Here is a 10458-nt window from a genome sequence, read left to right on the forward strand (position 1 = left end):
AGATCTCAGCGTTTTTAAACGTAACTCACTGATTTCGATGTCTAAATCGTATGCAGTGTTCCATACTGGATGAAACAAAACATCAGCCGGTGATGATCCCCGTTCTATAGAGAACTCAAACATATTCTCAAATTAAATCAGATATTAGTGCATTAGACTGCTAAGGACAACAAAACAATTTCATATTCTAAGAATACCCATCTCTGAAATATTTTAAAATACCAAACCAAGCAATGCTACGTGCTCCTACGTAGCATTCAAATCCTCTAAAAATATGTCTTCTTGAAAAGATAATTCTCAGTCTAAACATATACCAACAATAGATTTTGTTCAATTTAATTTCTTATATTATTTCTGATAAAGTTTCTGCTTTAGTTTTTAACTACAAGCTATAGTTTCTAATTGCTGCTCTGCTTCAGCAGCCATAGCTGCTGCCTGTAACTGTTCTGTTTCACTCTGGATGGAATTGGCTGTAGTAACTTGTTTTCTTTCACTGTGCATATTGTTCTCATGCCTTTTTAGATCAGATGCTTTAGCAAATGCTTTAGTGCAGGAACTGCAGACAAAAGGTTTCTCTCCTCGGTGTCTTCTTTCATGGTCTTTGAGGTGGGACTTGTGCTTGAAAGCTTTATCACACATATGGCATGCAAATGGCCTCTCATTACTGTGAACTCTTTCATGCTTTTTTAGATCTGGTGCACGAATGAAAGACTTTCCACATACCTCACAACTGTAAGGCTTGTAACCTGTGTGTATTTTCAGGTGCTCTTTCAAATGAGCTTGCGTGGTGAAGCCCTTTGTACACATTTCACAAACAAATGGTCTATCAGCAGTGTGCAGCTTTTCATGTTTCCTCAGTCGCGCTTCATCAGAAAAGGTCTTACCACAAGCTTGACATACAATGTGTTCCCTGTGACCGTAAAGCAAATACTCAAACTTCATATCCCCAGCCGCTGTGGTCCAGCCTGGTGTTTGTTCATCTTTCACTTCACTTATGCCATCATTAAATGTCAAAGCCTGAGGAGTCTGAGATCCTAAGTCTTTTGATTCGGTTGTTTCCATAGGCTCTACTTCTTGGCCATAGCAGTTTACTTTTCGAACCTCTTCACTTCCCAACTCTTTCAGAATTGCCTCTTGCACTCTCAGGGTAGTGGTAGGTGATTTTCCATCTTCCTGACTTGGGGGAGTTCCTTCCACTGTCACATCTGATGGACTATCATCATGATCTCCAATTTCTTCCACCTCATCGTCTTGGGTATCATTAGGTTCCCCCATAGGACGGTTTATTTTTAGACAGTACTTGCTTTTGGACTGTGTGTTTTCTTCAGGACTAGACACATCACGTTTCTGAGAGCAGAGTTTATCCAGAAATCGAATACCAAGAATCTGGCCTGAAGACATCATCAAGTTTACATCCTCTTTCTTAACAGAAATCTTTGCAGTATACATGTAATTGAGAACTTCTTCAAAAATATCAGAACGAAGAAAATCTATTTCTATTACTGATGAACTATCAACTTCCAGTTTTTTGAAAAGCTTTTTGAAGTAGGTACTGCAGGCAGCAAGGACACATCTATGTGCTCTGAATTTAACATCTTCAACCACGATAGCTATGTCACAAAATTCTCCTTCCAAACGTTGTTCATTTAATGTTTTCAGGAACACAGTTTTGTGATCGTCGTCATTATATTTAATGGTTTCAGACATACTGATGAAAAACTCCTGTAAAATAACAAGGGAAAGTTTTGTAATTTTTATTATAAAGTAGTCTAAGTCATAAGACTCCAAGAGCCGATGTCATTTACACACTAAAAGAATTGCCAAATAATTTTCTTTTGCTCAATATGACCAACAAAAGCCTTTCAGACTATAAAAGCATTACTCTTAAACTACTTTTTATGTGAATATAAAAAGGTCTTTCCTGGGTTTTACACTTTGCATAGTGATTCATAAAGGATAATTTTTTGCATCAATATGTTAATTTATTCAAATATCTATTGATTCGGTTATCCAAAACGGAAACTTTCTCTGTGAAGTTGCAATTCCCAGTAAACGTATGATCCAACTGCAGAAGTCACTCATAGCTAAAGAAAATGTTAATACTAAAAAATGGGTAAGAAATGCTCTAAATGTGTCAGCATAACAAACTAAATGTGAAATATCAAATATAAGCCTTACCATGAACAATGCAGGAAATTTTCTGTACAAATGATTATTAAATATGTGACAGATGATTAACCCTTACAATGGGCCACCTTCAGCCTGAAAGACAGGAAGACAATAACATTTTAAGAAATTATAAAATCTATTCCAAAAATTGTTTTAAATTTGTGAAACACAGTATTTTCAATTATTTAAAATCACACAAAATGCACTGTTAACATACCCAGTTATTTTGACTGGTTCTACAGATGACTGCATAAATTGATCAGATAGCACTGTTGTCATAAACCATGTGTTTACTTCCCTCTGGCTACTTTACTTCCCTGACTCCACTTTCCTGCCACTTCATCTAGAAGTCTGAAAAACCTTTACAGGAATCAGCAGTTTAAATCCAGTAACCAAATCATCAAAGAGGTGATTAGTCTGCTGCTGAATTAGTGAGCTGAGCAAGCCTAGCGGAGGGTCCAGCAAGCAGAGCAAGCATCCCAAAGGACAGCAGACTGGGCTGTGGATGGATGCTCATCCAGGACCAAGGATACCGGATCTCCAAACAACAGAGATACTTGAACAGCAGAAGGATAATGCAAAACACATATTTTAAATTATTCAATCTCCCATAGGCATCTAATTTTGACAGAAGCAGGAAATGCAGCAGAGAGGAGGGAAATTAAATATTTGGTTCAGACACCTCTCTCCATCACCTGGCACAGAGCTACTGGGATCTCCTTTCCTAAATTCTGATTTGTTCTTGACCGTATATGAAACTGAAGCAGCTGACAGGTATGCAGCTTCCACTCTTGGTGCTGGGTGTTCAACACAGTATAGGAACATTCGCTCCCCACAAATACCTTTGCGCCTCAGCATATAGAGCCACTGGCTACAAAAGAACTGAGGAAAGCCAAAATTATTTTCTTAGTCCTCAGTAATGAGATGTTAAGATAACCAGTGCGTAAATATTTGATATACACAAAAGAAAACAAACCCAAGAAACACTGTATATTTTTCTGGGTGGTCTGGGTCCCATGGAAATGTATCAATCCAGGACTAAAAAGGGCAGGGCAACAAACTATTTCAACAGGATCCCTTTAGAGTTCTTTGTAAGCTGGGAAAAAAAGCTGCTTTCTTTTTACGCAAAAAGCAAAACGTCACTGCTACTAATCTAGCAGCAATCCCACCCTGTTTTGTCAAACAATATGCAATTCTGCTGCAATTCTGTTGAGACTTGGTAAAGGAGAACCAATTATATAGGAGAAGCGACCGGCAAGACAGTGTTGCTGAGTACAGAGGGGTGTGCAATTGGTGAAAGAAGCACAGTTACTCCTCTGCCAGGGGAGCAGGGCAGGCACTTGACTAGAGCACCTCCCGCACTGAGCCGAGGCAAGGGGGAAACTCCCCTTGCCACTGGGCTACTTATTCCGCGGGGTCATTCCAATTACTCTTACACACACACAAGTTTTCACACTACCGTTACCACAGCGGGAACGGGGGACAGGGAGGTGGAATATGTCTGGGGTTGTAACTGTTGGTGCAGCTCCTACCGCCGCCGTCCCAGACACGTTCGGTGCCTCGCCACGGCTGAGGGCGCACCGGCTCGGCGCCGACCGTCGTGCCCGCCACCGCAGAGGCGGCCCAGGCGCACGCCTGCTCCACGCACCCGCCGGCGAGGACGCGGCGCAGGCGGGTTCCCGGCGGGGCTCGGCCCTGCCGAGCCGCCGCGGCCCCGCTCGCCGCCGCCGCCGCCACGGGAACCCGCGGGCTGCCGGCGCGGCCCTGCGGCAGGGAGACGCCGCCCGCGCTCCCGGCCCGTCGTCAGGGGCGCCCGCGAGCAGCAGCCAGCCTCTCTCCGGAGCGAGCCCGGCGCTTCCCCCCGCCCGCCGACGCCTCACGGGGCTGCGCGGGGACGTCGGCGGAGGCGGCGAAGGCGCCCCCCCGGCTTGCTTCCTCCCTCCCTCCTCAACGCCCCCCACCCCTCCCGCCCCAACGGCTCTCGCGCGGCGCCCGCCCCGCCGCTGCCGCCGGCCGAGGCGCCGCCAGGCCGCGGCCGCGCGCCCCCTTTGTTGCGGCCGCCGCGCGGGGCCCGCGCGCCCCAACGTGCGCATCCGTCGCTGGACGCGCCCTCCTCCTCGCCGCCCTTCCCCCGCCCGCCCGCTGCGCGCGCGGGAGGGCGGGCGGGCAGGGCGCGCGACGGCCGCGAGCTGCTGCTGACGGCGGCAGCGGGCGCGCCCGCGGCGCCTCCATCTCACCCAGCGCGAGCTGCCGGGGCTTTAACGGCTGCGGCCGTCAGCAGCGGGAGGCGGCGGCAGTGAGCGGCGGTGGGGGGGGGGGGGTGGAGGGGGGCGCGCGAGGTCGAGAGCGCGCAGCGCAACGGCGGCCGTGCCGGTGGGGCGGCGGGGGGGGGGGGGAATGGGGTGAGGGCTCGCGCTTACCTGCCGCGCGCGCGCGCGGAACCGCACTTCCCCGGGAGCGCGAGGGGGGGGCACTGCCGCCGCTGCCGCCCCACGGGAGGGGTCCGAGGGGGGGGGGAAGGGAGGGAGGGTGGGTGGGAAAAGGGGGGGAATTTGGGGAGGGGGGGGTCGGGGGGGGGGGGTGTCTGCGCGCGTCTCTCCGGCCGTCACCGCCGCCTCCGGCACGAGCACTTAGTGCGCGCGCGCGCGCCGGGGGCGGGCGGGGGGTACGTGCATGCGCGGTGCGTGCAGGGCGCGCCGGTGGCGGCGAGCGTGGAGGAGGCGGGGAGGGGAGCGGCGAGGAGCGCGCCGGCTCCATCTGCCTTTTCGGGGGGCCCCCTCGGAGAGCAGAGGAGCGGTGGCGCGCACCGCGGCCCCCTCGGGGGCGGCCCTGGCTGAGCCGTGGGCGGAGGGGGGGGCAGGCAACCGCTCCCGCCGCGCCGCGGGCACCCGCCCTGCCGACGCGCTTGCGTCCGCGTGTGCGAGCCCGGCGCGGGGCGGGGCGGGGCGGGGCGGGGGGGGGGGACACACACGAGACGCGAGGCCGCCGTTGCGCCGTTGAGCGGCGCGCGGCGGGGCGGGAAGGGGCAGCTCGCGCCCGGAGGGGCGGGAGCGTGAGGCGGCAGCGGGGCGGTGCGCGCGGGGTTAATTTCGGGGTTTAATTTAGGCGGGATTTTTAAAAACGGGTGATCTGGCAGGGGTGGGTCGGCGGGCGACCCCCCCGCCCCGGCTGTCGGAGCTGCGCGCGTTATGGCTGTGGGGCACCCGCCGTGCTGCTGCGCGGGTGTGTGGTGACGGGCCGTTGCGTCCTCTGCCTGGCACAGGGGCGCGGCCGCCTGCCCAGATCCGCGCCCCCTCACTTTCCCTTGTTTAATCACCCAGGGGTTTGAATTTTAGAGAAATACCAGGGCCACTGGAAAGAAAGGACAGCTATTATTGTGCCACTCATCTTCCGCCTCCCGATTTTCCTTTCCCACGACAGTTCATGATGGCACAGTGTTCAGTCAGATAATTTGTGGATAAACAGAACATCCAAATGTTGCTGTCAGCATAAAGTGCAGCAGTTCTGCTGGGGGGGGGGAGGGGCGGAAAGTGAAGTCTCCATATAATAACCACTTATGTTGAAAATCACAGTAATATAAATAAGTTACTGGAATAGTGGAATCTTCCTCTGGGAGAAACATGGTGACCTTTTCCAACAGGTGGATAACTTCTGCCCCTTCCTGAGTCATCTCTGTGATGTTTTTGTGTGAGGCACTCATATATGTAGTGAATTGCTCTCCAACTGGATCACTTTCTCTTTTTAAATTATTAATTGAAAAATTTTCTTTTTTCCACCCACTTTTAGGTAGAATGAAATGAAGTCTATGCTTTGCCTGAGTAGTCAAAACTGCCAGGCTCATTTTCGTAGTAACATCAGTGATTTGCATTCAGAAGGCAGAACTAACGGTTTTAAATCTTTTAAGCATTTCTGAATCTTATACAAGAATTCCCTCCAGTGTGGAAGGAGCTTCCCGTTTACAATTTCATGACATGCTGTTTTCTTTCTTCGACAGTGCCTCAGACACTCCCTTGATAACCTTATTAGTCTTGCGAAACACGTAACTGCTGAATTTACCATCCTGACCGGCAAATTGTGCCTTTTCCTTTTGCTGTGCTCCCTGTTTCTGCCCTATCTGTACAACGCCTGGCACAGGATGGATGCATTTAATATCTAGAGCCTGTTCTGCTCTAATGCAAGTAATCAGAATTAAACTCCTGGTGGAGAAAAGCATGATACCACAGAATCACAGAATGATATGGGGTTGGAAGGGACCTCCGGAGATCATCTAGTCCAACCCCTGTGACAAAGCAGGTCTACCTACAGCAGGTTGCACAGGAACTTATCCAGGTGGGTTTTGAGTGTCTCCAGAGAAGGAAACCCCACCACCTCCCTGGGCAGCGTGCTCCAGTGCTCTGCCACCCTCAAAGTAAAGAATTTCCTCCTCATGTTTAGGTGGAACTTCTTATATACAAGTTTGTGCCCATTTCCTCTTGTCCTATCCCTGGGCACCACTGAAAAGACCGGCCCCGTCCTCTTGACACCCATCCTTTAAGTATTTATAAGCATTGATCAGATCCATAGGAAAGGTATGACTCTCCGTTTTTTCTCTCTGGTTTTCTGTGTCACAGGCTACTTCCGTGTGTGTATGGCATGTTTTGAATTGTATTGTTAGTAGCTCTCACTGAGATACTAAAATAGAGGAAGCCTATGTTCAATATCCAGGTGTGTTAACTGTGAATTGTGGAGAATGAAAAATAAAGCATTTTTACTGCCTAACTGTGTCATTTTTTCATTACATACGATGTCCCAGGTATTTGCGGTGTGGTCTGAATTTGGCAGCACTCTTTGGTGAGCTTGCAAACTGGGAGAAAGACTTCCTCATTTCTGTGTGAAAGTGCTGGAACACTGATGGATTGTAAACGCTATAGATAATATTATAAAGCGCATAGAGTGAGCAGCAGGAGTAAAGGCTGTTAAAACCTAGCAGTACCAGGTAATAATAATAAAACTGCAGGTACAGTTCAAGCAGCTGCTAGTAAGTGACTTATTTAAACCACTGCATGTGAGACAATTATGTATGTCCCAGTGGCTTCTTCTGCTGAGTGATAGAAGTGGGCAAGAAATAGAAGCCGGCGTCATATGAGTATCCCAAGTTTCTGGTGAAACCTGCTTGTCTAAAGTGCGCCTGTGAACATCTACCCTACACACCTCATGCACACCCTATGCTGAAACGTAGCAGAGGAGCCTACAAGTCACCTCAAGTGCTGGTATATGGAAAACACAGGTAGAACAGCTGCATGTATAAAACTGAAACATGACAACAGGTGTGAATCTGAGCATGTTGCACTGGGGTTTGGGAAAAAAAAAAAAAGGTAGAAGCCACCGAAATTTCCGCTGAAAAGACCTGGGATTGAAAATATGTATTATTGAAGGTGAAGCATAAGAAAACACATCTCCACCAGTCAGTGGACTATAGCGGTAGTCATGTCAGTTGCCAACAGCAAGATTTTTTTCAATCTACTGGAAAATACCCTTCTGAAGAAAGAGTGTAACCAAGAGGAAAAAATATCCTGATTGTGTATCTGACTGAAGCACTCTTCTTGTGTACCCTGTACTCAGCTAACACAGATTAACATTCGGGCGTTGAAGCAGTTTTGCTGTTTTCCTATCTGGTGACCCAGACTGTAGATACTGTGAAACTGTTGAACCAACTGGCTGTTTACAGACTGTTTGGATTGCAGGGATATCTGTGGGGGAAAAGAGCCCTTTGTAGGATGCACTTGTTTATATAGAAAATCGTGTAACAAGAGTGAAGAATGACAAGTGCCGCTTTCTCCAACCGTACGTGTGGCATGGGAGGTGGCGTGCAGGAAAGGCTGAAGGCTTGCATCATCTATCTAGCATGTTCTAAGTGGTGTCTGGTTTTAAAATGCATCAGTGGGTTCTTGTGTTTTTGTGATGCTGTGAGTTACAAGTAATGATACGAACGTTGCAATATTATGTCCAGTTTTCATGTATTCAAATTGTATCTTGGTCTTGCAGAAATGGTCATTGTACAAGGACATACATTTTCTGTGTTCACTGTTGATGGGTTGGATTTCTCATCAGGCCAGGTGGGCAAAAAAAAGGTGAAGACACAAAACACCCGATATCTGTAAAAGTGAATTGCGGAGCCTGTTAGCATATTCCCACGCGAGAGCAAGGACAGTCTATGGAAGCCTCCTGAGAGTGTAAGTGAATGCGCTAGGATGGAGGAGGACAGTCAGGGAGCGGATGCTCCTTGCAGTGTGTGTTTCCCATAGCAACCTGGCAAATTTCCCAGCAGAAATTTGCGTGCGAGTTAGTCATGTTTTTGCATCACTTACTTCTGTGTTTTCAAGTATCCCCACAAAAGAGGGAATAGCAGAGACGAGTGAGGAGGACCAGAGCACAGATGACGGAGGTTGGCAGCACAACCCCGTAAGGGGCCATCTCACCACCAGAATGGTTGAACAGCACTCATTGTTGAACAGCACTCACCTGTGCCAGAAGGGACACGAGTACTCTCTAGAGACCCTGGGTTCTAAAATCTTATTTACTAGTATTCTAAGTAGAAGAGCATCTTAATTACGTACTTATCAATTAATTCTAGTACACCTTGTGATGTGTTTATCTACAGTCATGTGTAGTAATGCATGATGATGCACGTCTGTCAAAACTTGTGGTAGGTAAGAGATGTGGCCGTGTGAACACAGCAGTTCACGCTCTGTACATGCACAAGGCAGTCCATATTCTTTGCCAGTTTCTAAGCAAAATAGTCAGGTCTAGCTGTAACTTGTGTAGTTTTACACCTTATTACTGTCCCTGTTGGACTGTCTCTGTCTCTATCTTCTCCCCCCTCCTCCCTTTCCTTTTTGTGATATATTTCTTCATGTCTTGGGGTTTGCACTCCCATTTTTTTACAAATTTTCTCTATTTCTTCCCTATATCCCCACCATCCTCTCATTTTTCCTTTTCTTTCTTCTCTTTCACTGCCAATTTCCTTACTGTAGACCCAGTTCTTGACTTTGTCTGACATCTTTCTTTGTTTGGAACCATGTGGACAGTGAGTGAAGAGGGATGGATGAAGTCAAGTGCCAGAGGAATATCATGAAACTTCACTTTCTTTTCCTCTCCCGCAGTGTTGTCTCTGTATCGTCATCTTCCTGCCTTACTCGGTTGTGATGCTATACTCTGGTGCTGAAGTGCAAGCACTACAGGTAGAAGCTTTAGGGACCAGCAACGTCTACTGTCATCCACAGCATCCAATGGACAGAGGATGCTGAGCAGAGGTGAGACGTCCTAGGGGAGAAAGACAGATTGTTACATGTATTTGGATCCTTCACCTTTGGTTAAGATGGTATGAAATGAACAAAAGCCTAAAATTACGTAATCAATCTTAACCTGGGTATTTCTTGACTTTTAAGTGTGATATATATAAGAGGAGTAGAAGGCATTTTGGTGAATTAGTTAATATTCACTAGGCAAGAGCTGTTTCTGTGCTCAGTTCCTGTTTGTATTACAGACCTGCCAACGTTATGAACACATGCCTAAGAAACAACTGGTCCACAAGAGTATAACAGCTTCTTTGTGCCTGATCTATCAAAAAATAACAGATTTCTCGTTCACAGGTGAGGTATATTTTTGATTTACAGCACACCTATACCATCTGGTCCTGTATCACTAGCACGGTGATCTCGGTTTCAGCCATGTTTCATGTTCAAGACAGAGTCTTTCAGTATGGAGTTAATAGAAGAGACTGCCATATCATGAATTATTTACTTGACGGCCAGTTTGCATCAACAGGGCAAACAATATTTTTTGAATGATTGCTCTGCTGGTGTGAGGATGGGCAGACCAGAACAATTTAACCCCTCTTTGAAGCGGAGTTGTGGTTACCAAGTTATTGTGGATCTTGTCATGGCTACATGAAGCTAATTTGTATTCAAATGTGAATTTTTGGATGTGGCATTTTCTGAAAGAAGGCAAGCTTGCCAAATGTAAATAAGTACTGTTTACTATGATGTATTTGTTTTGTCAAAAACCCCAAGCCTTTTACTTGTGTTTGTTTATAGGAAAATATTCCTCACAATTATGGACAGTCTATAATTGAAAAATCAGTCATCTTACAGCTACGGTCCTCAGTTCACCTTCACCCTCATTCTTTGTCAACCTCATGTTTTGTTATTCCTGAAAGTTAGATGTTTATTGTTTACAGCAAGAACAACTCGTTAAATTCTCCATTGCTATTTTTATTTAATGCTCTATAAATAAACTAAGAGCAATATC

The 10458-nt window shown here is 47.4% G+C and overlaps 1 protein-coding gene across 1 annotated transcript; it reads right to left on the reverse strand.

Moving 5' to 3' along the window:
* Positions 1-378: 378 nt before the first annotated feature.
* ZBTB14 (zinc finger and BTB domain containing 14) lies at positions 379-4262 on the reverse strand. Its single transcript, XM_074146797.1, has 2 exons — positions 3606-4262; positions 379-1722 (listed from the first exon to the last, which is right to left on the reverse strand). The coding sequence occupies exons 1-2, from the start codon at positions 4260-4262 to the stop codon at positions 379-381; spliced, it is 2001 nt and encodes a 666-aa protein (XP_074002898.1).
* Between the last annotated feature and the right edge of the window lie 6196 nt (positions 4263-10458).

The sequence above is a fragment of the Numenius arquata genome, chromosome 4 (genome assembly GCF_964106895.1).
Source record: "Numenius arquata chromosome 4, bNumArq3.hap1.1, whole genome shotgun sequence".
Taxonomy (NCBI): Eukaryota; Metazoa; Chordata; class Aves; order Charadriiformes; family Scolopacidae; genus Numenius; species Numenius arquata.